The sequence below is a fragment of the Enhydra lutris genome, unplaced genomic scaffold, assembly GCF_002288905.1.
Source record: "Enhydra lutris kenyoni isolate GAN:26980312 unplaced genomic scaffold, ASM228890v2 scaffoldscaffold41, whole genome shotgun sequence".
NCBI lineage: Eukaryota > Metazoa > Chordata > Mammalia > Carnivora > Mustelidae > Enhydra > Enhydra lutris.
The window spans coordinates 6,315,335-6,342,690 of record NW_019154125.1 but is presented as its reverse complement, the minus strand read 5'-3'; the positions used below and the strand labels follow the sequence as shown (position 1 = coordinate 6,342,690).

Below are 27,356 nucleotides of genomic sequence, written 5' to 3'. Positions count from 1 at the left end.
AAATCCCAGGAAGTATACTACCATTTAGGGGAAAAGAGGTTTATTTCCGTCATTTTGCCCGAGGAGTTTTTCTTAAAAAAATGTTCTTGGATTTGGGGGACTAAATCAAATGCTTGAAATGAAGTTTGTATGATTTTTATTTATGCACTGAATTGTTTCAAAGAGGGTTTGAGATAGCATATAGGCATAGAAAAAAATAGCAAATATTATGAATTAAATGTAGGAAGAAAGTAAAGGTAGAGACATAAAATAAACCCAGGAATGGAGCTGATTTTAAAACATGAACTCTTGGGGAGCCTGGGTGGCTCAGTGGGTTAAGCATCCGCCTTTGGCTCAGGTCATGATCCCGGAGTTCTAGGATGGAGCCCCATGTCAGGCTCCCTCTCAGCAGGGAGTCTGCTTTTCCCTTTGCCCCTCCCCTGCTTGTGCTCTCTTTCTCAAATAAGTAAATAAAATATTTAAAAAAAAAATAGGAACTCAAAGTAATTTTAAATAATTATTCAGTACTAAGAGTTATATTATTAAGTATATGTTTTCCATAAGTTATAAAATGTCTTCACATACAATATCTTAATTGATCCTAAATTGACTTTGTCACAGAGGCAGTTATTATCTACACTTTCCAGACGAGGAAAATGAGGCTCAAATGATGTAACATGGAGTCTTTGCTCTTTTCATTAGATTACACTGGTAGGTAGCAAGCGATCATTACAACACCTCTGCATCTCAGGAATGGAGGGATGCCACACAGTTCTGTGCAAGAACAACAAACATTTGACTCCTGGGAACCGGTATCGTTGTGAGAAGATTACTGATACTTTACGGGTAGCTTCAGATCTGGAGGTTGGAGACACATAGAATTACACTTCAGACTTGGGAATAGCCCTTTAAGGTAACACTTAACTCCCTTCAGGTTACAGAGGAGTACACTGAAGCTCTGAGAAGCCAAATGATCTAGCACAATCGATCAGTTAATGGTAGTGCCACAACTGGGGGCCAGCCCTCCTAAGGTTTTGTTTTGTTTTACTCTATAGTTCTACATCCATTTCTATGATTTTTTTTTTTTTTTACATGCCCAATTCTGATTTTCTTTCTCTTCAGTTTCCCCTGTATCCACCCGGCTAAGTACTATATGCATACAGACATGGCTACAAGACCCTGCAGGACCTGGCACTAGTGACTTCTCCAGCGACTCACCCCCTCTAACAGTCTGGGAACACTCCTGACTCAAAAGGGTGCTCAGCTTGTGTGTGTCACCCTGAGAGAGCTCTCCTGCTGAGACTATGAGCAAAGGCCATACCTCTGAGAGTAGAAAACGACTGAGGGGACGCTGTAGATGTCCATCACTCACGAAAGACCTGAGTGAAGGCACTTGGATGGGAATGACAAAATGGCCTCTGGAACCTGGAGGCCATGGGCAGGGACCTCCCTTCGCCCAAAGTAAAGATGAGTGAATGCAATTCCAGGTAACTTCTCACGTCAAATCCCTGTGTGCTATCCCTGAAACCTCAGTAGAATCCCACCCCCCCCAACACACACATACAAAATACTCCAGAAACAACCAGTGAGTTCATACTTGGCAAGGCCATTCAAACTATGTACTAACCAACAGTAGCCATCTTGGCATCAAGGTGTCAGTATAATTACATAATGAGAGACATCAAAAGGGAAAGAATATTGGGCCAGAGGAACCAGGGTCACTAAATCCCGGTGACTCTTCCCCAGCAAAGACTGTCCTTCCATTGCCAACACTAAAGGATATGGGTTAGTAAATGAGCTTCCTCAAGCAACTTTAAATTCCATCAGCAGAGCCACGAACTTTGCACACCCTGCTCCCTTGCCTGAACTTCATTTCCCATTCCCAAACTTTTGTCCTTTCGACAAACTCTTACTCATCATTCATATTCCTGGTTCAAACATCATTTTTCTCCAGATAACCTATCCTAAAACTTTAACAAACTCTACTACCTCCTCTTCCAAAACTGTGCTCCTTTAGAACAGGTTCTGCCTTCGGTTGCAACGTCTAGCAATGCAGAAACATAATAGGTACTTAATAAATGTTAGTAGAATGAAAAAAAGAGTTACTTCGTTTTTCCTTTAAACATATTTTTTCAATAGGTAATTCATGAACACTGCAAAAAAAAAAAGTTCAAACTGCACATGAAAAATTCTGGGAGAAGTAGATCTTTCCTCCATTCCCATCCACTCTCCCCTTGGTTCCAGTCGTGTTTCCTTCCAGGCTGACTACACACATAAGGGTATTTCGGTGCACCCCTGTCATTTTTTGAAAATAAAATTATAAAATATACATATTACCTATATAACAATAAAATACGATTTACAAATACATGAACATGTTTAGCATAATATAATTAATTACAGTAGTATATTGAGCATAACAACATAATTGTTATATATCTATATATAAGTAATACATGTGATATAAATATGTATGTCTGCATCGATTTCTGTGCCTTGTTTTTGCTTGTCAGGCTTTTTTTAAAAGAGCCGTGTAATATTCCACCATAGGGCATACCATAATTTACTTCACACTGTCTGATTTACGGCTTGCAATTTACAAGTAAATCCATTTTCCCTCTCAAAACCCGGTCCCCAAACACAGAAATACCACCGCCCTTCAACCCACCGCCGAGCGGCTCCCGCATTTTCAAACACCTTTTCATAAGCCCAGGGCTGGGCCTTGCACCGAACGCGACGTCCGCCTTCCCACACGTGTCCCGCGTCCCCACTGCAAGGCGGAAAAACGCGGCGCCCATGCGCGTCGCGGCGACGGAACCGAACCTTCCACTTCCCTCCCCTCCCCCAGCGTCTCCCGGCCGCCGGCGTCGCCCGCTCAAACGTGCCGGAACAACCGGCGCCCGGCCTCGGCCGGCTCAGGGTGGACGGGGCGCGGCCGGGGCGCGGCCGGCTCGGCGCTGGGCGGAGCTCCGGCGGGGCGGGGCGGGGCTCTGGCTGGGCGGGGCTCCGGCCAGCGTGCGGAGCTCCTCCCCTTTCCTCCGGAGGCGCCGGCGGCCGCAGCACTTCCGGGTCGGCGCGGAGGCGGGGCGGAGGCGCCGCGGCGGCTGTTATTGTTCGACTGAGCTCGGCCGGGAGCTGTCTCCATCGGCTCTGCGGGTGTCAGTTTGTCCGGCTTCCTCTCGGCCCGTCACTCCCGGCGGCTGACGGCGACGGCTGCGGCGGGCGGGGCCTGGCGTTTCGAGGCCGAGCGGCGCCGGGGTGAGGGGCGCGGAGGAGGAGGAGGAGCAGTAGCAGGAGGAGGAGCCGTGTGCCCTGGCACCGAGCGGCCGCGGCCATGGCGTACGCCTATCTCTTCAAGTACATCATCATCGGCGACACAGGTGAGGGCCCGGGGTGCGGCCAAGCGGGCGTCGGCGGCCTCCCGGCCCGGGCTGAGCGGCAAACGGCGTCTGGCAGGGGCGCGGGCGCCAACGCCGCCCGGCGCCTCCCTCCCTGCCGCGCCGCTCCATTTCCGCAGTGCTGGAGCTGGTGACGTGGGCACTGCGAGCGGCCGCGGCCTGGCCAGGCCCTGTCCGCGGCCCCCGCCCCGGGCAGCCCTGCAGCTGGGGGCCGCGGCAGCCGTTTGCGACTTAAGATCTAGGAACTGTGTGACAGGAGGGGCGGCCCAGCCGAGGGCCGTCAGGGTCTGACTTAGATGATTGCACCCCCTCGCCGGTCCCCTCACCTTGGGCCTCTTCGCAGCCCTCGAGAAAGAAAAAGGCAGGCAGAGGAGAGCAGAAGGTGATGGGAGAAGGGTTTTGCGTTTCCTGATCAGTCACTGCCACCTTTTCCATCCTACACGCATCTGTCAGAAGCTGGGCAAGGTGCTCCTGGTGTGGGACGGCCAGTTGAGGAGGAGAGAAGGGAACCTTTAAAAAAAGATGTTTTTTTAACACCCTCAAATCCCGAGTCACAATAAGTCCTGTCCTGTCGCTCGGCGGCTGGGGAGTCCCTTTCGAGGTCATTAAGGCGTGAAAGGTCTGTCGATTTTGCCACGTGTAAACTGGGGTTATTTGGTAGTAATGGGAGGCCGTTCAGTGCTCTGGGTGTGTGCTTGCGTATGTGTGCCTGTGCGTGTTGGAGGCACTGTGATTTCCTGGATATATCAGAGTCAGGGTCGCAACTGCCCATTTTCAGGTGACCTCATGTACTTTTGAAGCAGAAAGAAATTCAGCTGTTCTCGCTTGAAGTAACATCTGAGTGTATTTCGCCGATAAGTAAACAAACTTGTAAAATATACTTAATACCTGTGATTTTGGCATTATTTTGAATCTAATAATAAAACTAAGGCTCGTTCAGGTGTTACAACTATTTATATACCAGAGTCTGATTTCAGTGAGGACTCTTGCACAACTTTGGGCCCTTTTCACAACTTTGGAAACATAAGCAGCAGCTTGTGGTTGCACTAGTGATGTAGCAAATTCAGTAAGTAACACAAGAAGCATGTTGATTGCAGCCTAAAAAACTTGCTGTCCCAAACCTGTCTTTTTAGCAAGGTTTTTTTTTGATGTGTGTCTGTGCAGAGTCTGAATGGTTTTCTGTGTAGTGTCTTGGGTAGAGGAATGCTTTGCAAATGTTTAGTAGCAAATTTTTATACTTTTTACAGAAAGCTGCGGCATGTTTTGAAGGAGAAAGAATTGGATTGAAAGCCTATTGGAAAATTTTTATTTAGGCTGTAAACCTGAGCTGGAGAGGAAATTTATGTTAATTATGATATGAATGTGTTTGAGAAGTAAAAAGAGGAGTGAATATAGACATATAGAAGTGGTGAAGGTGCAAATTATCCTTTGCAGGTTGCATTCTTTCAGCTTACTAATTGAGCATCTACTGTGGGTAGAGTAGTGGAGCTACAAATAGTAGAAAGCTGGTGCTGGTGCTTTTGGAACTTGCCCTCATTCAAAAACAACTCCCAGGCAGTTTAAAGGGAACACTCTCCCCACTCTAGCCAACCTAGTTTTGCTGTCAGATTAGTCTTCCTGAAACCTGGCTGTTAGGAGACTGTTCCTTTGCTCACATTCTTTGGTTTGACCTTCCAGGAACTCCAGTATTTTAGCCTCTGTTTTCTTTGGTAGCCTTCTTTCCCACTACTCCCTGCCTTCTGGCAGTGAGGCCTGGTGGCTGATTTCTGTGCTTTTTCCTGGTTCCTACAGTTCCCTCTGCCTCAAGTGCCTTCTCAGTGGAAAGTCTACCAATCCTTCAAAGTCTAACCCAGGTCTTCCATAATGCTCTCAGAGTCAACATATATTAAGCTCTTTTGATGTGTCAGGCTTTTTCTGGTATCCTGGCTGGCAGTGACTACTACTCCTTTATCTGGGTGCATCACACTTTGTATTTTTCTGTTATTAATGCCAGACTGTTTTATAGGTACTTGTGTAGGCATCTGTATTTGATTATGTGCCTCTGGAGGGCAGAAAAGCTGTTTAGTATAGCTTTGTATTTCAGGAAGAGCCTAGTAGAAGGTCTTGTATATTTAGTTAAATTATTGAAAGAATAGCCAAACAAGCCACTATGTTCATGTTAATATACATTAATAACTGTAGGAGGTTTTTAGCCTGCTTCTGCCACTTTTTTTTTTTAAGATTTTATTTATTTATTTGACAGAGAGAGACACAGAGAGAGAGGGAACACAAGCAGGAGGAGTGGGAGAGGAAGAAGCAGGCTTCCTGCCGAGCAGGGAGCCCAGTGTGGGCCTCGATCCCAGGACGCTGAGATCATGACCTGAGCTGACGGCAGACGCTTAACGACTGAGCCACCCAGGCGCCCTGGATTCTGCCACTTTTTTAACTAACTTTGGCCAAAATCATTTACCATGTCTCCTTAGTTCAAAATATATGCACAGTTGTAAGTTACACTTAATGTGGCCCTCCCCACAAAAAGATATTAAATCAGTAATGTGATATCTATCCTGATGTCTTCAAAATTCATAGTATGAAAAACATATATCTTAGAATGAAGGAAATTGCTACTTTTCCTGTTTCTCACTTTCCCTATTTTATAATAAGTTTTCATTTTTAATTTTTACTTTTCTCTCAATAATGAGATAAAATGGAGACAAATGTGAAAGTACCATGCACACCTTGTTTTTTGGAGTTTCCACTTCATAGAAGAGATTTTTTAAAACTTTTTCCATGATCATGATGATACCGTTGAAATGCTTGTTTTCTTAACTCTGGAGCCAGGTGCAGTTAAAATGTAGCTTTAATATTTTTCATTGGTAGTGTCTTGTTCCTGAAAAATCATTTAGGTAAATGTGTCATTTAAATCTAGATATAGATGGAAATTGGTTTTTAACTAGCCTGGCCTAATAGCATAACCAGATAATTATCAAATAGGGAAAGAGAAAAATTATAATAAGCCTATAATTGTTGCTTCTAAAATTCTAGCAACTGCCTACCATTTTAACCTGATCACTAACCGTCCTTGCCCTTTTTGCCACTCAGGTAGGCAAACAGATGCTCAAACCCAGTTGTATTCTATCTGAAGTGACCCTCTTGCTTTGCCCCCCACCCAAAAAAGATGAAAAGAAAGGTTAGGTCAAAACTTTTTCACCTGACCAACTCTTGCTTATCCATTCTTTTAAGATTGTTCATAAACCCCACTACTCCCTATTGCATCGTTCTCATCCCCTCCACTCTTCCTTCATTCTTTGTTCGCCCTTCTCCCCACTCGCACATGCTTTTTTTTTTTTTTCTTCTTTTTCTTAAAATCTTTTGAGGACAAGTGCTACATAAGAAAATAAAAAATAATAAAATAATAAAAAAATAATAGCTAAGTAGCTGGGCCCTTGGAAGACGTGCTGCAAGACTTTATTTGGAAGGTGATAGTTGAGCTGAAATTAGAAGGATGCATAGGGATTTGCCAGGTGGGCATGGGGGAAATGTCTGGTAGGTAGTTGGAAGTACATGTTTGCTGCTTGATCAATCTCACATATACTTCTTACTGGTGATTTTAGAAAATTAAAAATAGAGCCATAGTGTGAGCCATTTTATTGAAGACTGTGAAAGAGAGGGAAAGAGTGAGAAGTAAAGAGCTGACTGCAAGATCAGGTTGGCAGGAATATGAGGGGCTGGAGTGTGTATGTGTGTGAAGGTAGGGCAGACTTGAAGTTGAAAGGTCAAAAACATGCGGCATAGAGGCAAAATCCTAAAGGCCTTGGGGAATGGTGGCATTAGATTTTGTAGAGCTTTAGAGCTGTGACAGAAGGAAGACCTATCCTGTGGGAGACTCAAACTTGAGTTTCTTTAGATTCTCATGAGTCACCTAGAGTGGTTTTTCTTTTTTGTAAATAAAGATTCAGTGGTCCAAACCCCAGAGATTTTGATTTGCTAGGTCTGAGGTGGAGCTCCTTGTCGCAAAACCTGAGGCCAGAAACACCATTGTATTTCATTATATGAACAAGTTTGTTAGATTATCTTCAGAAAACAAACAGGGGAAAAACAAACTAAGAAATTTGAAGGTAGAAGAATGCCACTTATTTTATGATGAAATATAACATGCATATAAAAAGCATATGTATGTATATATTGTGTATGTACAGTTTAATAGTTTTAAAGAACAGTAATGAATTATTATACACCCATGCTAAAGGAACATGGATCCTCATCACCTACGTCTTCGTTTCCCAGGCTTCCACCAGCATGAATTCTGTATTAATCCTTCCATTGCTTTTCTTTGTAGTTGTGGAACTTTTTCATCTTTGTATTGTTTTATTTTGTCTGTTTTTATATGTGTTAGTTTTATTCAGTGAGAGAGCTAAAACATGTCTGAAACATACCTTTTAACATCATCTAGAATTTAGACAGTTTATTCTTTTTCTATTTTTAAAGATTGTATTTATTTATTTATTTATTTATTAGAGAGGGAGAGAGAGAGAGAGAGAAAATGAATATCTTATGCTCAGTCCCAGGACCCTGAGATCATGACCTGAGCCAAAATCAAGAGTCAAGACGCTTAACCAGCTGTGTCACCCAGGTGCCCTTAGACAGTTATTCTGGTCTACTTAAATTGTTGCTTTCAAGATTTTTGAGTATCCCTTTCCTTTTTTCTTTCCCTCGTAACCAGTTTGTTTGCTGCTTGCTTCCCCTAACATTTATAATGCTACTGGGACTTCCGTTGAATCCTAGAGGTCATGGTGCTGTTTTTCTCGTCCTTTTTCCTTTCATCTCCTGGTGATCTTGCCTCCTCCTTATCTCAAATAATGCCCCTCTCTTCTTCCTCAGTGCTCTTGTCCCTTTTGTTCTCATTCTGTTCCTGCTCCACCATGAAATGAATTTTCTCTTCTCTCTGATCCTTCTCCCCCACTCTATCTCTACAGCTCACTGCCTTTTGCAGTAGCCAGTAATTTTGCTGGTTTTTTGAGCAGATTCTAATTTTGCCAGCTTAGCTGTTTTTCCCTCTCATTTTGGCCCAGCTGTGCTTGCTCCATTTTGTTATTCTTTGCTTATCCTGAACTGCTAGGCTGTGTCCTTTGCTATAAAAGATACAGCCGAATACTGACCTACCTTGTCCTCTTTTCTAACTTTGCTTTCTATGTGAAAATTTCCCATTTGGTTCATCAACCTCATTTCTTTGCAAGTTTTAGAATACATTCTAGCTGCTGTTCTTCACTTGAAAATAAAAGACACCTGGCAAAAAGATACTAGATTCCCTTTGCTATCATTCACTTGTAGTCACCTCCCTTTTAATTCCTACTGAACTTCTCAATGCAAGCAACTTGGGTCTTATCCTGAAGATGCTGTTTAAGAAGACCTGCAGTGAGTCCTGGACATCTATATTTTTAAAAAGCACTATTATTTACTTATTTATTTATTTATTTTTGAAGATTTTATTTATTAGAGAGAACACAAGCAGGAGGAGAGGCAGAGGGAGAGGGAGAAGCAGGCTTCCCACTGAGCAGGGAACCCAATGTCCGGCTCTGTCCTAGGACCCTGGGATCATGACCTAAGGCAGATGCTTAACCGACTGAGCCACCCAGGGCCCTTAAAAGCACTATTTTTTAGTGGTAGTACTGTGGCATTCCTCTGCAGGTCTGTCATGGGCCTTTTGTGTATATTTTTCTAGAATTTATCTTTTTTTTTCCTATTGTCAGATTTTCTGCTTTCTGAAATTTTAAGTTAATCCATAAAGTATATCCAGGCTGAATTTATGTGGAACTCTTCATCACATGAGTTTTTGGTACCATCTGTGTAGTAGATTCTTAGGAACCATTCTTCACACTTCTTATAGTTTGTATACAATATCAAAAGGTTTTCTTTTTTTATTGCTTCAAAAGATATGTGAGGTTACCATTTTATAGATAAACAGCGTCATTTGGGGCGTTACTTTTCTAAGTTTTTACTCTTCACAGCTATGATGTAGCTCTCTAAATTGCTCCTAGTTTGCTCTTCAGAATGTACCTATTTTCAGGTGTAGCCGACAGTGTGTGTGTGTGTCTGGTCAAATCTGAGGGAGAAAGGAAGGACATGAGTATTGATGGATGCATGCCACAGTGAAACTCTTGGAGCAGGAGAGAGCCTGGTGCAGAGTTTGTGCTTCAGAACATGGGAATGTGTGCTAAGTAGCCTCCACTGGGTGGGCTACATGCATTGGCCAGTTTGGTTCTTTTTGTTTCAAAAAGGATTTAAGGACATTTATATAAAATTTTGTGATCGTTTTATTAATTCAGATGGGAGAAAGAAGGTACATTAGTTTTGTGTTGCTGTCATAACAAACCACTGTACTCTAAAGCAGCTAAGAGAACACAAATTTAATATCTTACAGTGTGAAAGAAAGTTCTGTATAAGTTGGTAGTACATAACAGCATATTTCGGAAGTCTGCCATGTTTCTTAGTGGGCTAACATCCAGGTTTCAGCGGGACCAGGTTCCCTTTTTGAGGGATTCAGGTTGCTTTTTCAGGTTGTTGGTAGAATATACTTTCTTGCAACTGTGCGGCTAAGCTCTTCATTTTCTTGCTGTCATCTGAGGGCTGCTCTCAGCTTCTAGAGCCCACCACATACCCAGTTCCTTGGCTTCTGGTCTCCTTCCTCCATTTTCAAGGACAGCAGCAGCCAGCCAGCCAAGTCCTCTTCCTGGGTCATCCCATCTCTCTGACCAAAGTTGGAAATGTTCTCTGTGTATAAAGACTTGTGTGATTAAATTGGACTTATCTGGATAATCTAGGATAATCTCATCTCAAAGTCTGTAATTTTAATCACATCTGCAAAGTGCCTTTTGCCGTGTAGAGTAACATAGTCACAGGTTCTAGGGAATAGGGTATAATTTCTTGAGTGGCATCCTTCTGCCTACCACTGAGGGTAAAGGAGAAACAGTAAGTTGAAGTCAGAAGCAGCATTAATACTTGATTTTTTGTGTGCACGTTTTTGAAGTGGGCATTGTATTAAGCTATGCAAAGAGAGAACCCTGCTTATTTACTTTAATTATAGTATGCATTATTTTTTTAAAAGCATGTATGCGTATACTTAATTATTCCTGATTATGGGTCTTGAAAGGCATTTTTCCTCTGATTTCCTCTTTAAAAGACTACAGTGTGGTGTAGTGAAGAATGTAAATATACAGCTAGTATATTTATATATTTATAGGGCCTTTTCTACTGGTACAGGTCATCCAATCTGAACAGTAATATCCATGATGAAGGCTCCATTTTACAGGTGAGGAAAGAGAAGCTGTCACATCCCAGAGCTAGTAACTGACTAAACTGGAGTTTGGAATTTGAACCCACGTCTTTCTGACTCCAAAGTCCATACTCTCCCATATCATAGGTATTTCTGGATTCCCACAAATTCCATTCAGACCTCTTTTGTTGGCTTACCAACAACTGCTTGGTTTGTTGAGTTGTGGGAGTACATAGTCCCTCAGTCCCCTTTACTAAAAGATACCACATCCACTTATACAAAATGGGGATAAAGGATAAAATAACAGTGAAGTCCTCTATAAAACAAGAATAAAGTCCTTTCTCTGCTCCTTACCAGCTGTATGAGCTTAGGCAGCATCTTTCCTCTGCCTTGGTGTCCTCATCTATAAAATGGAATGAATAAATGAGATAAGATAAGTAATAGTGACTTGAGTGAGAAATGGTTACTGTTTCATCTTAACTTTATATGCTGCTTCTTGAAATGTTACCATAATTTCCTGAGGTCCATTGAAAGACTAACACAAACTTGACCAGTGCTGTGTAGGTTTGAGTAATGCTGTTCATAGCAAAAATAGTCTTTTGTCCCCTGTGAATCCTAACATGTTGATCTTCCCCGCCACCATCCCTGGTTAGCTTGCTAGTTGGTGGCCAGCTGATACTTTGAGACATCTACTATCCTTGATCTAATTGTTTCTTTCTAACTGTATTGTGTTTTCTTGCACTTACTATATTTTTCCTGTATTTGTTTGCATGTAGCAGAAACTTTTTATGGAAGGCTCCTTATCTTCTCAACATTGTTTTAACAGGATCCAAAGTTGTTCAAGATTCATTCTATTCCAGGTGTATTTACATATATTTAGCACCTTTGCTTAATCTAGTCTACATGATCATTCAGGTCCACTCATGATTCAGAAAGACTGTCCTTAGGGTTTTGTTCTAGAAGGACCTGTTTGATAATAAAAGAACAGAAACCTACTCCTACTAATCTACTAGCTCAGGAAAAGAAGTTTTGATAATGATTTAAAGAGTGCCCATAGGAAACTAAGAAAAATTGTAAACAAGTGTTAGGGAACTGGTTACTCTGAAATGTTTTCCTCTCATGGCTTCTCTTTCAATCCTTGAGATAATTAGGGATATGTGTTTTTTTGCTTTTTTGTTTTTGTTTACAAAGATTTTATTTATTTTAGAGAGAAAGCATGTGCATGCGTGCGTGCACTTGCACGCAGGAGAGCACAAGCAGGGGAGAGGGGGAGAAGATGAAGGAGAAGCCGACTCCTGTGGCGCTCTATTCCAGGGGCCTGGGATCATGACCTGAGCTGAAGGCAGACGCTTAACTGACAGAGCCACCCAGGTGCTTCATGTGTTTTTTGTTTGTTTGTTTTTTAAGATTTTATTTTAAATAATCTTTGTACCCACTGTGGGTCTCAAACTCACAAGCCTGAGATCAGAAGTTATATGCTCTACCAACTGGGCCTGCCAGGCACCCCTTGTGTTTTTTGTTTTAAACATGGTTTTTTTTTTTCCTTTTGAACAATGTTTTTATTATTGATTTCTGACTTTATTCACATAGGTAAGAGCATGTAGACTATGTTGATTATTTAGTTTTTTAAGCTAATTTTGTAGCCAGTTACTTGGTCAGCGAGTGTACATATTCCGTGTGTGCTTGAAAGGTGTACTGTTGGTTCAGGGTTGGTTCGGGTTTCCATACATGTTCATGAGATGAGATTTACTATCTGTATATTCTTGATAGTCCCTTGAGTTTTGGGGTAGGATGTTAGTATCTATTATGACATGGTTTTGTTTTGTTTTTAGTTTTGTCAGAGTGGTTTTTTTTCCCTCCAGTAAATTTGAGGGCTGATTTGTAAGGTATTTCTGGGGCTCAGGTCTTCACAGCTTACTGAAGAGTTACTCTTTGTCATTAAGTTACGCTCCACTTTTTACATACTGTGGAGTTGTTTGTGTTTTACATATTATTTTTTTTGGTAGTGCAGTTTTGGGTACTGAAGTGTTTGATATTAATTTTGAGTCTTATATTTTGGTTTATATTTGCCTAGTATAGACTTTTTCATCATTCTCTTTTCTTTGGAAAAGAAAGAAGGGTTTATTTTGTTGTGCTTTGTTTAGGAAACAAATATTACAGATACAGTTGAAGCCCTTTGTAAACTCTTCACTGTTCTTTGTCGCTAGAGGTAACCACTCTCCTGAATTTGGTGTTTATTATTTCTATGAAAGTTTCCAAATGATTACTACATATGTTTGTGTGTATTTGTAAACAGTGTATAATCGTTTATGTATTTTTTCAACTTTATATTAATGAAATTTTACTGTACATGCTCTCAAACTTTTTTGTTCATTATTATTTTGGGAAATTTATTGGTATTAATATATTTTGTTCTATTTTATTGGTATTAATTGCTAGGTTAGTTTAATTTTAACTACATTCTGTTGGTTTAATTTAATTATATCCTATTGTTTGACTATACCACACAATTTTCCCACTCTTTCCCCTAAGGAAATTTTAGGCTGAGTTGTGTGTCATCTTATAAAAGACAGTATGGGGCACCTGGGTGGCTCAGCAGCTATCTTCGGCTCAGGTCATGATCCCAGGGTCCTGGGGTGGAGCCCTGCATCTGCTTCCTGCTCAGCGGGGAGCCTGCTTCTCCCTCTGGGGTTCACCCCACTTGTATTCTCTCTCTGTCAAATAAATAAAATTAAAAAAAAAAAAGAAAAAAATAGTATACTATGTGGATTTTTTGGTGTGCGCCTCCTTGAACATATATGCTGAGTTCTGGAGCCACACTTTGAAGTGGAATTGTGGGTGTAAGGTGTGCACATCTTTTGTTTTATCTGTGAATCTGTGAATTGAAAACATTCTTTAGAGTAATCAGTTAAATCTCACTCTTATTCTTTCAGCCCTACTGTCATCTTTTTTTTTTTAAAGCTTGTGTTTTTGTAAAGCCCATTGCTGTATTATTAAAAGATTCAGTCTGAGAGGCTTTTACTAGGAAAATTGAATCATTGATGTATGTATGTATGTATGTATGTTTTTTTAAGTGGAGCCCATCGCAGGACCCTAAGATCAAGAGCTAAGCCAAAGATCAGGAGTTGGACACTTAACTTCCTGAGCCACCTAGGCACCCCAATCCTTGATGAATTTGAATTAATTTATACTATCAGGTCCCACACTTGTTCAGTCACATGGGCAGGGATCAAGACACAGATCATAAGCATGTCCATTTGCCATGATCTTTTGGATAAGGCAGGCACTGTGTCCTGTTATGTCCTAACTATGTCCTACATAGGAAGCAATATGGTGGTCAGATTTCCCAAGCATGTATAATGTCACCTATTATATTCCTATATATGTAATGTCACCTATATATTCTTTTTAGGACGATGTAGAAAGAGTCTGATGGAAAGAGGATACCTGTCACTAATTCCTATTTGTGCAAATGAACAATTAACTAAAATTTCTGAGTTTCCTGTTTGTGAAATGAATAAAGTACCTGCCAGGTGTACCCTGTAGGCTTGTTCACAAGTGCTGTGGGGTTTTGTTTTTTTGTTTTGTTTTTTTCCCCCAAACTTTATAGCTGTCTTTGAAATTCAAGTGTCAGTAATTTGTTTCCCTTCATTTATTTACAGTTGATATGTCAGTGTAAGTGGTGTATTCACGCTTGTTCTGCGGCCCCCAGTGTTGTTAATGCCGATAAATGATTCCTTTAGCATTTGTCCCCCTTAGCAATAATTACTGTGCATCTAGGAGGGAAATAGAGTTGATCCTTGAATAGTGTGGAGACTAGGGGCACCAACCTCCACACAGTCAAATCCACATAATCCACTCCTCAAAAATGTAACTACTTATTTGTACTGTTGATCAGAAGCCTTACCAATAATATAAACAGCCAATTTACAAATATTTTTTATGTTGTATGTGTGATATACTGTATTCTTTTTTTATTTTTTAAAGATTTTATTTATTTATTTATTTATTTGTCAGAGAGAGAGAGAGAGCACACAAGCAGGCAGAGTGGCAGGCAGAGGTAGAGAGAGAAGTAGGCTCCCTGCGGAGCAAGGAGCCCAATGCGGGACTTGATCCCAGGACCCTGGGATCATGACCTGGGCTCAAGGCAGTGGCTTAACCAACTGAGCCACCCAGGTGTCCCTATATACTGTATTCTTAAGATCAAGTAAGCTAAAAATAAAATGTTATTAAGAAAACCATAGGAAAGAGAAAATACATTTACAGTACTCTTTATTGAAAAAAATCCACATATGGACTTAAGCAGTTCAAACCCATTTTGTTCAAAGGTAGACTGTAATATGTTATTCTAAGTCCTCTCTGGTCATTTTAGCCTAGACAGCACTCTTGAAAATTTTCCAAGAGCCTAGTATTTGTAATTACAATATCTTGATTAGTTCACGGGCTCCTCTGCTTGTTACCTTGGTGAAGTTCAAATGTCTTCAGCTTCAGTTTTCTCATCTAGAAAAAGACAGCAGGAATGCCTGGCTTGTATCTACCCTACAGGATTTTTGTTATTTGAAGTAAAAAAAAGTGTGCAGGTGCCTTTTAAGCTGCAAAGTGCTTTATTAATAGTAATATCTTAGAGATAATTTTTCTAATTGGTTGAGCATCCTAAAATTAAGTTAGTGGGGGAGGTCTTGTCTATAGAAAAAGTGATTCATTGTGCTGACTTCAAACTGTAATTACTTGAGTTGAAGGAAATAAGATCACGTGTTAATATGCAAAATGGTGATTCTTTGATCCTGAAATTTTCTTTGGACTCCCTAAAGGAAAGTCATTTCCTATCTCAGATATCCTCACAGGCCTCTTGAGATTAAGAATAATATCAAGTAGGAGGTGCTCTTTTTCAGTAGTCTTCAAGAAAGGGATGTTAAGATCAATAGTTATTTCCTTGATTTCTTCCGTACCCACTCTTGGTACCTTGAGATACCTTAGATGAGTTCTCTTGATTTTGAACTCCTTTGGAAAGAGGCAGTTTTTTTTAGGTTTACAGAAGTCTTCAGTGTAATGAATCGATTGATCAAAGGCTATCTTTTTATCTCCTTGCATAAAGTATTATTAGTTCAGTTTAGTCTTAACTATTTCAAAGGTCAAAGTAAAAGTACACATTTCCAAAATTACTTATACTCAAAGCTTTACTTAACTGGATATAAAAATTAATAAATACGGAAATGAGTTATTAATTATAAATTAAAGCAGTAATCGTATATGTGGTGAATTGATTCACCTGTCTTTATTTATTTATTTTTTTTTAAAGATTTTATTTATTTATTTGACAGAGAGAGATCACAAGTAGACAGAGAGGCAGGCAGAGAGAGAGAGAGAGAGGGAAGCAGGCTCCCTGCTGAGCAGAGAGCCCGATGCGGGACTCGATCCCAGGACCCTGAGATCATGACCTGAGCCGAAGGCAGCGGCTTAACCCACTGAGCCACCCAGGCGCCCCATGATTCACCTGTCTTTAAAGTAAAAGTATGTGTTACACTTTTTCAATAATATAACCTTTGGTATAAGGTGAAGAAATTCTACTGGTTTCACTGCTAGGTGGATTTTTAAGTGGCTGAATAACTGGATCCATGAAGGGCTGCCCTTGTAGGCAAGCTGGAAGGAGCATGCTGCTGCATTCAGTCCTGGTTTTTTTACGTTTTATATTTGTAACAACTTGGATAAAATCCAGTTTGGTTGAAAGAGCTAATGTGTGGATTAGAATCCAAAATGACCTTGACAGGCAGAACGATTGACTAAAGTTAGCAAAATGGAAATTAATGAAATTAAAGCCTTATATTTACTGAAAAAACAACCATACAGGGGCACCTGAGTGTCTCAGTCAGTTGAGCATGTGACTCTTGATTTTTGGCCCAGGTCACGATCTCATGGTCATGGAATCGGGGCCTGCATTGGGCTAAGTGTGAATTCTGCTTGGGATGCTCTCTCTCTCCTGAAATAAATATATAAAATCTTTAAAAAAATAAAAATAAAAACAACCATACAAATACAAGATGGAGGTCAGCTGGTAAATAGCACTTGTCTAAACACTTAAACTTTTACATGACTTGGTTCGGTATGAGTCACAGGATTGATAGCCAACAAAGGAATAAATGTGATGCTGGATTAGTAAAAGTATAATGTACAGACAAGGCAGATGATAATTCTACTCTATAACTCAATTATGGAAATTTGTTTTAGAGGGATACCTACACATTGGAGTCTGCTCAGAAGACCAGTCAAGATAGTATGAAAGCTGTATCAACCACGATATTGTAGGAACAACTAACGGAAACATTTTTTTAAAGATTTTTATTTATTTGAGAGAGCAGGGGTTGGGGAGGAGAAGGTGCACAGGAGCAGGAGGGAGGGACAGAGGGAGAGGGAGAAGTGAACTCTCCACTGACCAGGGAGCCCCATTCAAGACTCTGTCCCAGGACCCTGGGATCATGACCTGAGCCAAAGGCAGATACTTAAGCAACTTAGTCACCCAGGCTTGGGAAACATTTTTGTTTGTAACTGCCCCCCCACACACAAATAATGGAAACATTTTAATCTAAAAAAAGAGAAGATCTAAAGGAGCATGTAATAATGACTTTTAATACTTGGGTATTTAAATAAAAGAGACTTAAGCCTACCCTTTGTGGCTTTTCATGGGCAGAACCAGGACCGTGAGTAAAGGAGATAGATTTGGACTCCCTATGAAATGGAAAGAGGTGGGGAGCACCTGGCTGGCTCAGCTGGAAGAGCATGCAACTCTTGGTCTCAGAGTTGTGAGTTCAAGGCCCACACTGGATATAGAGATTACTTAAAAATAAAAACAAAAAAGTTTTTTAAAAAAAGATGAAAAGAGCTTGTTAAATGGTGAGTTGGTTTGTTACTGGAATTGTTCAGATAGAGGTTTGATTGATACATATTAGGGCTTGGAGGATGGAATTTATGTGAAGATTAGAGGATTGGATTCATTTTCATTTTTTTGGTTTTGTTTTTTGGGTTTTTTAGAGAGAGTGTGGTTGCACACACATGTGTTAGGGGATGAGGAGGAGAGGGAGAGAGAAAACCCCAAGTAGGCTCTTTGCCCAGTGTGAGGCATGGTACAGGGCTCAATCCCACAATCCTAAGATCACTACCTGAGCTGAAATCAAGAGTTGGACACTCAGCCGAGCCATCCGGTGCCTCTCATTTGTTTTTATTTATTTTTTAAAATTAATTAATTAATTTATTTGACGGAGATCACAAGTAGGCAGAGAGGCAGGCAGAGAGAGAGGAAGGGAAGCAGGCTCCCTGCTGAGCAGAGAGCCAGATGCAGGGGCGATCCCAGGACCCTGGGATCATGACTTGAGCCAAAGGCAGAGGCTTTAACCCACTGAGCCACCCAGGCGCCCCTGTTTTTATTTATTTTTTATTAAATTTGAGAAAGAGAGCGAGAGCACAGAAGGAGGGGGAAAGAGAATCCCAAGCACACCCCATGCTGAGCACAGAGCCCCCACTCAAGGCTCGATCCCATGACTCTGAGATCAAGCCAAAACCCAAGAGTCAGACAGTGAACCACCTGTGCCACCCAGGCCTCCCCAACCTCGTTTTTGTTTTTAAGGACATTTAAGATACTATGTGGGCAGTCCTTGTGCTAGAGTTAGAAAAATGAATAGAACTATCTTATCCTACTGGGAAGACAAATTTGCCACAGTAGTTATAAGATAATGTAATGCACTAGGCACAAAGTACTGAAGGAACATGGAGAGGATTCATTCTAATTGCAGTGAATGGCTCATAACATACTCAGATTTTCAGCAAACATTTATTGAGCACCAATGTGTGCTGAGTGCTGTGCTTTGGCTTTCATATATGTTCTCACAGTAATCTTCGGTACCTACTGGCTCCATTTTACAAATTATACATCAGGTATGATACCATCAGACATGGTCTCGTTTGTTTGAATAATTCCCTCACCTAACAACCCTCTAGAATCAGTTTTTACTTTTGCCCCTACTTTTTATATTTGTTATGTGGAGAACAGAGAATTGAACTGAGCTCCTTGCAGTCAGGTTGTACAGGGTGTAGCAGGATAGGGTTTTTGTCAGCATTCTGTGGCAATTTAAGACTAAAGGAGATCTGGGGACCGTACTGTGAAGAGCACTGTGTGGCACTGTGTTGGTTTGCTTATCCTCTGGATAGCTTCACAGAAGCCTTGTTCCCCATCTCTCAGTGGTATAAATTTCTACCCTTCACTCAGATTTCTGGCAGGAATTAGTGATCCCTTTCCACTTTTTAATCTTGTTTTCTTTTTTGGCCTTTTCCCCCCCCATTCTTTCCAGCTTCAGGTTTCCTTTCTTGGAGAATTTACCTTAGAAATGGAAAAACCATGTTGGATTTGAGCGTGGATATGTGAATTTTTGGCCTTAGCTATGAGTAAATCTTGTTCAAAAGTACTACTGATTAGTATTCTTGAGCGGCTTTTAGGAGTTTTAAAAAAAGGAAATCAAAATCTTCTCATAGCACATTGTTTTACTCACAGGCTCTCATAATTTTCTCCGCAGACCGACATTTAATATAACTATTTTTGGTTACACAAGAAGTTTTGCTAATTATTTAAAAGCCACTTCAATATGGAGGTTGTTAGACAAGGCCCATTAAAATATTGCTTATGTAGTGTTTGATGCAAAAATAGATCCTTTGAAAAACTTCTCTGTGTATTTTTTTTTTAATTTTATTTTTTATAAACATATAATATATTTTTTTCCCCAGGGGTACAGGTCTGTGAATCGCCAGGTTTACACACTTCACAGCACTCATCATAGCACATACCCTCCCCAATGTCCATAATCCCACCCCCACCAACCCCCCTCCCCCCATTAACCCTCAGTTTGTTTTGTGAGATTAAGAGTCACTTATGGTTTGTCTCCCTCCCAATCCCATCTTGTTTCATTTACTCTTCTCCTACCCCCTTAACCCCCCATGTTGCATCTCCTCTCCCTCATATCAGGGAGATCATATGATAGTTGTCTTTCTCCGATTGACTTATTTCGCTAAGCATGATACCCTCTAGTTCCATCCACGTCGTCGCAAATGGCAAGATTTCATTTCTTTTGATGGCTGCATAGTATTCCATTGTGCTCTGTGTATTTTTTAATTGTCTATCCATTAAATTCTATCCATCTGTAAGCTTGTGTGTATGGGTGTGTCCCAGTTTTACCAGTAGGATTATTTTTTGTTGGTCTATCCATTAAATTCTATCCATCTGTAAGCTTGTGTGTATGGGTTTGTCCCAGTTTTACCAGTAGGATTATACATTCAGTACTGTTCTACACCTTTTTTTTTTTTTTTTCTCCTGAGGGTACATCTTAGGTGTCTTAACATATCACATATATAAATCTATCATTCTTTCTAAACACCTGCATAGCTCAACCATAATTTATTCAGTTCCTGATTCTGTTATTCCTGCTCTGTGGTAGGTAGCAAACAGCAGAAACCTATTCTCTAATGAAATAATAACCACTACTGTGGTTAATTTAAGCAGATTTCATTAGAAAGATTGAATGTTCATAGATTGATAGGAAAGCAATATAATCCGGCCTGAAAATAGCAAAACCAAGGAAGGCAAGGCATAGTCAGATTCCTGCTGTCAGTATATCCTGCTGAAGAAGATACTGGGGACATATCAGTGGTCTCTCATCTCCACTGTAGCCGCCATGGATTCTCTGTGGTCCCTGATATTGGAGCATTCTTTCAAGATTCCAGATTCTGGACAAGAGCATCTGATTGGCTGAGTCTAGATTACATGTTTATACAGCTGCCGGGGAGTTCAAAGAAAAGTGCTCTGATGCTAGGTTGCCAGAAATAACAAATGTTCATCTAGACCTGTTGATGAATATTGTTATACACAGTATAACACAATTCTTGCGGGCTTGTGTAAGAAGTAAAATCTGTGGCCGACTAGGATTTATATTCGTATTTTGATAGATACTGCCAAATCACCTTTTATTAAAAATAGTGGACTTAGAAAGAATATCTGATTTTGAGTGTGGTATATATTTTGTGTACTTAATTCAACAGGCTAATCTCAACATTGTCTGTGTTGACTGATGCCTAGTCTGTGTTTAGGAATTTAGCAGTTCTGTTTAGTTGCTATTACCATGTGCTTTCATGTGCTCTTGCTGGTTTCATGTAGCAACTGCATGAAATAGTTCCTTTTGCTTCTAGTCTTTAACTTTGATATCATTTATATCATGGCATACTACTTAGAGATCATGTACAGTAAATTTATTTTATAAGTATCATGTACATTCACATCACAAAGCACCTTCTTCCTTCCAGAACATCATGGAAAAGTATCCTCTACAAGCTCCTTCATTGAAATATGATTTTGAGATGCTGCAGTTCTTATTTGGAATCTTTGCTTATGAAAGGATTAGGAAAATGGTCAGATTGAAGTGTAATATACCTGATCTATTAACTGAAACTTGTTGGGATAAAGTTAGTGTCAAGGAAATTATGTTTATTTTTTTAAACCTTTTTCCCTTATTACATTTCTGTCCTGTCAGTCATTTAGTTACAGAGTTTTCCCTTCTTTCTCTTAGTATTACTACTAGTAATACCTGAAAAGTGAGATAACATTATTTTTAGTTAGGAAAGATATTGGTTGCAGTCTGTCGAAAAGAATAAATTAAGGAGGTTGGGTGGTAGAGTGGAAAAATACGATTTACGGGGCACCTGGGTGGCTCAGTCAGTTGGGCATCAGACTCTTGATTTTGGCTTAGGGTATCATCTGAGGGTTGTGAAATTGAGCCTCATATTGGTCTCTGTGCTTAGCACAGCTCTTCCCCTGTTCCCCTCTTCCCCTCTGCTCCTCCCCTCACATTTTTTCTCTCTCTCTCAAATAAATAAATATTATTTATTTATCATTCCTGCTTTACTAACTTCACAGGCTTAGTATCATGGTTGGATAAGATTGCATGCAAGGAAGGAGCATAGTCAGACCTGCAGACTGTCAAAAGCCATGCAGATATTTTAAATAAGACAAAAGTATATTAGCATAACTTGATTACAGGAGTCCTTCGATGCAACAAGAAAGAAAGGAAGACTATCGGTATTGAAGTGAGTCCTTTGGGTATTTGGCAGGTGGCATGTAGCCCAGCTGTTCCAAGCCAGGTAATTGCCAAAGGTGCTAAGTGGAAACCAGGATAACTATGTTTTGGACTTTACTGTGGGGCACCTATCTTCAGTATTTTCAGTTATTTATGTTATACCAACTGTGCAGGGGCTTCACATTAGTTATAATTGAAAAAGTAAACTGAAGAGGATTGGCCACTGAAACCGTCATTTTTGTTGGCTGTATGTAAGGGCACTGGTTATTGAACTTCAGCACCCGTCAGCAACACCTGGACAGCTTGGTAACACAGATTGCAGGGCTTCACCCCGGTTTCTGATTCAGTAAGATGGGGCTGATCATTTGCATTCTAATAAGTTTCCAGGTAATGCGTAAGCTTCTGGTGTGAGAACCATATTTTGAGAATCTGTGCTTTAGGGAAACCATGTAATTTATCATATTAGCTGATCCATTATTTATTAGGGAAACACGAGTTACTGAGCCTTCCCTGGCAAACCAGGGTGTAGGGTTTATCCCAGTTTCACCTAATGGGAGAATCTTTTTACAGAGAGGTTTCTGGAATAGAATTATCACCTGCTGGTTGACTCATGATACCTAAGTTGTATTTATTTATTTGTGTAGGTATGTACATTAAATTCCCAAAAGATGATTCAGTCAGATTTTCCCCTTGATCTCTGTCCTTTTAAATGTTAATTAAAAGAGAATGTAAGTATTCTGGATTCTTCAGCTGACTTATTTTGCCACGAATGATAGCAAAAGTATTGTAGATGAGTTCTTTCAGTGGATGTGTGGTTGGATTAGACACTAGAGAGTAATTTCCAAGTTTGTTTTTGTCAGTCATGGTAAGAGGTATTTGATTGCTCAGGGTTCAGATATGTGTGTAAGTGCATATATCTCTTTAAAATAGAAGTTTCCAAATAGTACTTATGCTTGTATAGTATATACAGTCTCATATTTGCCATTTTCTAGGTCTTTTTTTATGCTGGTTGTGATCCACTAAATTGATTTCATGACATAACTGGTTACAGTCTACTGGTTAAAGAACAGCACAGAGGACCTTATGGTTCAGCAAATTGTGGTACTCTTAAAATTCTGAGAGGTAGTTGTACTTCAGTGTTCTTCATTCTGATGCTTCTCAAACACTCCAGCCATTTACCAACATTAAAACAGGTAGAGGGGGGAAGCCCCATGAGTTGGGAAGAAGAAAGGAAAGGTGTGTTATTTTTAGCACATGGTGCTATCTTACTTCCTGTTAGATTTAGTATTTGATCATTTATTCCCTATGGAAAGTAGCAAATGCTTCATTTTATTTTACAATTTTTTAAAATTTAAATTGTATCTGGCTTTGTAGTTTTTGAAAATACTGCACTAAAAAGCAAAAACAAACAAAAAAACACCTAGTAGGCCTTCTCTGAGAAAATCTATACTTGGCTCATATTCAGAAGCCCTCCACTTTACCAACTTAAATTTGGTTTGTCTTAGTGAAGGATCTGTTAACCATACTGGTTGGATCAGTCAGAGTTGAGCTAGGAGACTGAAACCACACGGGAATTTGCACAGGGAAAGTCTAATGTAAAGAATCATTAACTATATCATGGGATTAGAGTAACAGGGAATTGGCTCAGAGGTAAGGAGAACTCTAAAGAGTACAATAACAGCAGATAGAAGACCCAGGCAGAGCATGGAAGGAAGGAGCCAATCTGGCATCCAGGCCTTCTTGGAGGGGCACGGCTGAGGCCCACTGAGGGGCTGTGATGGGTTGGAAAGCTGCTGTCTGTGTGCTGTGGGAAGCCTTCCATGGGGAGGAGCTGTGTAGGGACCTTCATGGGAAGCAGCCTGAAGGAGTGCTGGGGGAAGTTGGCTGCGGAGAGGTGCGGAGTGCTGCCTTCTGCTGATGACACGTGCTGTCACGCCAGCTGGCTGGGAGAAATGTTCTAGTGTCTCCAGCAGGGCAATGAAGGTTTGGAGCTGGGAGGTGCTTGATTGATAACTCATGTACACACTAAGAAGCTGAACTTTTCAGAGGAAAATTACACTTAAGTTAGGGGCTGATGATAGAGATGGAATTCTGATTCAGCACAGTCAGGTTTTCATTCTCCAAACATCTGAAAAATTCACTGTTGAGGGGCGCCTGGGTGGCTCAGTGGGTTGGGCCGCTGCCTTCGGCTCAGGTCATGATCTCAGGGTCCTGGGATCGAGTCCCGCATCGGGCTCTCTGCTCGGCAGGGAGCCTGCTTCCTCCTCTCTCTCTGCCTGCCTCTCTCCCTACTTGTGATCTCTCTGTCAAATAAATAAATAAAATCTTTAAAAAAAAAAAAAAGAAAAATTCACTGTTGAGTAAAAAATTTTGACTTATTATTTTTTGAGAAATTGATTTTTTTAAATGTAGATTAGAGTTTGTCGCATCATGGAAATGACTAGTCTCACTTTGTGACCTTTTCAGTGAGCATGCGGTATATTAATCTAGTATTCACTGAGCATCTGTCTTCTAAACTGGGCCACAGTGCAAGGTAGTTTTCAAAATACAAAAAGGTGAATGTTACTGCCCCTGAAGGAGGAAGGTGGATGTGTAAACTGATAATGAAAGTATAACGTGATAAGTGGTTAATAAAGTATGTATAGAGTACTGTGGCCTTAGCATGGGATAAAGTGTCAGCCTGCCTTTCAGCGCTGGGGAAGGAAAAAGAAGCACAGTCATGTGATCTGCGCGCTAGCTCCTGTATTCCTCAAAATAGCCTTATGAATAAAGTGGGTGGTATGATTACCATTATACAAAGAAGCAAACAAGGGCTGGAGACCTGAAACAGCTGTTCCTTCCAGTGTCACACACAGGATCCTAATCTAGTCCAGAAAATTTGTTATCTCTTAAATTAGTGGTGTACTTTGAAATTCAGAAGGCTTCACAATTTAAGTTTTTAAATGTAAAGCACGGGACTACTACTGTGAAGGATTTAAAAAGTGAAGTAAATATGCCCCTGCCTTTAAGGGGTGTATACTCCAGCAGTGCTGATTGAATGTGATAAAGGCTCTGATGGAGGTACTAGAGAAAGCTTGGAATTTCATGAGAAGTTGCAGAATGCAGAATGCCTGTCCTCCTCCATGGAAACCTTAGGTAGGGTAAGATGACATTTGAAAGAAAAAAATTTGAGCATTGAAAGAAAAGAGAAAAAAAAAAGATGGCATTTGAGCTGGTCCTTTAAAAATGGGTAGAGTTTAGACAAGTAGAAATGGTAAATAAACAAAATGTAAAAATAGGAGGGGAAAAGTTGTCATTTATCATGTATCTTTCAAGTGCCACACCTTGTAGTTCCTCAGTATAAACCATCCAATTTATAGTATAGTTTCCTATTAGACAATTACTAGATATAAGACTGGAAAGATAAATTCATTAAACATATTGGACTTAGGTTGTGATACAGTGTGGTTGAATTTGAACTTTAATCTGTAGGCAGTAGAAAAGGTAGACTTTTTTAAAAGAAAAGAGTACCAGACTGGAGTTATGATTACAGTAGGAACTAAATATACATGTGTATATATTCAGATTATAATATAGTGGCAGAGACATTCTGGACGTTACATGCAATCCTTTCTTTCTGTCTTTTCTCATCCATCCATGGTGCAGCCATATGTAGGACAGATTCGGAAGCTGGAGCATATATAGTTAGGTGGTTATTACAGCGGTCCAAGTGGGAGGTAATAAAGGTCTTATGTAGGGCAGTGGTAGTGAAAATGAAGAAGTGGTTACTGGTGAGAATTGGAATTAACAGGGATTAGAGAAGGACATTGTAGGGAGTGAAAAAATTAAAGATGAAGGTAATTTTTCCATTTCAGAAGACTACTTCAGATACAGGATATTTTTCATTTATTTTTAAATATAAAGTAGTAAGTACACATAATAATGTTAAAGCACTTTGAAAGGGCAGAAGATTGGCTATGGGCAACAGGACATGGTGGTGAAAGATGACGACATAGAAAAAAGAAACAGATCAGTGGTTAAAATTTTGGTAAGGTCCACTTGGCAAAGCAGTGGGCTATGCATAGTGGTGTCCTTTGGAAGAGTGTAGTGTGGAAAGAGAAGGAGACGGTTACTTTGCAGTGGAGAAACCTATCAAACTACCTCAGGCAAGTGACCAAGGTTAATGTCAACAGTAATCAGTCATGTGGATGGTATGTACTCTTGTAATGATAGTGAGTACCTTTGTAGAGGTAGAGATAATATATCTCTGTGGTCTTCCTGGCAAACATCAGTAACTCTAGTCAGTCATGGGGGAAAAGTGTGACAGATCCCAATTTGAGGGTATACTCTGCAATGCCTTCACCATACTCCTCAAAGCTGTTACGGTTTTCAAAACAGGGAGAATCTTGAGAAACTATCATAGCATAGAGGAGCTTAAGGAGACAGTATCACCAGATGTTGTATGAGTCTTCTATGGGATCCTGGGACAGAAAAAGGACAGTAGGTGAAAAACAAGGGAAAAAACTCAAAACTTGGGGAGAGGTAAAAGCAAAGAGTTTTCATAGAGTGCAGGGCAAAGATTGGCTATGAAGATAAGGCTTCTTCACTCACTATTATGTGTCCATCATAGGTCCTCAGGAAATAGTGGCTGCATAAATAGTAGGGTTGGAGCTCTTCCTCAGCCTGGTTTTTTAAAATGAATTGTGCTCCTCAGTTAAGCCTCACTTCATCTTCTGGCCTTGAGCTCAGCCATACCCAGGGCAAGTGAGGTCGTCATAGGTCATCAGTGTTCTTCCTCCCCAGCCTTTACGGCAGAGGATATTGTTTTTTCCCCTGAAACCTGGCAGTTATATTGTTTATTTTATACACACAGCAAGAAAGTCTTCATATTTTAAAATCAGAAGAATACCTAACTCACTTTGTGAAGGTAGGTATGTATTACGGAAGCTTCCTAGTGGTTATGGCACTTGAGTTAGGTTGCAAAGATAAGTAGCTGTTAGCTAAGTGGAACAAAGTCACCGAGTATTGGGGAAAGAACATTTAAAGTATGCTAGACAAATGTGTGCAAACTGCCAGATATGTAAGAAATACTGGCATTATCTGCTTTAGTCATTTTCATTTTTGGTATAATCCCAGAAGTGTTTAAAGTATTTAGGGTACTTTAATATTGTAAAACCAAAGATACAGAAATGGGAGTAGATGATTTGCTTCAAGGGAAGTATGGCTGTATCCCAACAACTTCCTATTTCCTTTCACTTTATCAATTCTTTTCTTTCTTTAAAGCTTTGTTTATTTATTTATTTGAGAGAGAGAAAGCGCACGCCAGCGTGAGCCATAAGCACAGGCGAGCATGTGTGTGCATGCTAGTGGAGGGAGGGGCAGAGGGGAAGGAGAGATGCAGACTCCCTGCTGAGCACGGATTTCCCCATGCCGGACTTGATCCAGCCACCCTAAGATCATGATGTGAGCTGAAATCAAGAGTCTGACACTCAGCCAACTGAGCCATCCAGGTGTCTCTCACTTTATTGATTCTTTAGCAACTCTTTCAGCCTTGTCAGCGTAATTGTTTCCATACCTTCCATTTTCAGGGAAAAGATATCTTGCGTTTTGAAAGGTACATCTTCTTGGAAACTTTCTTTA

The 27,356-nt window shown here is 40.4% G+C and overlaps 1 protein-coding gene across 1 annotated transcript in view; it reads left to right on the top strand.

Moving 5' to 3' along the window:
- Positions 1-3,058: 3,058 nt before the first annotated feature.
- LOC111155454 (RAB2A, member RAS oncogene family) overlaps positions 3,059-27,356 on the top strand; it is a 94,604-nt gene continuing 70,306 nt past the window's right edge. Inside the window, exon 1 of the mRNA XM_022515619.1 lies at positions 3,059-3,359. Coding sequence (XP_022371327.1) covers positions 3,314-3,359 — 46 coding nt within the window. The 5' untranslated portion in view covers positions 3,059-3,313. The remainder of the gene's footprint in view (positions 3,360-27,356) is intronic.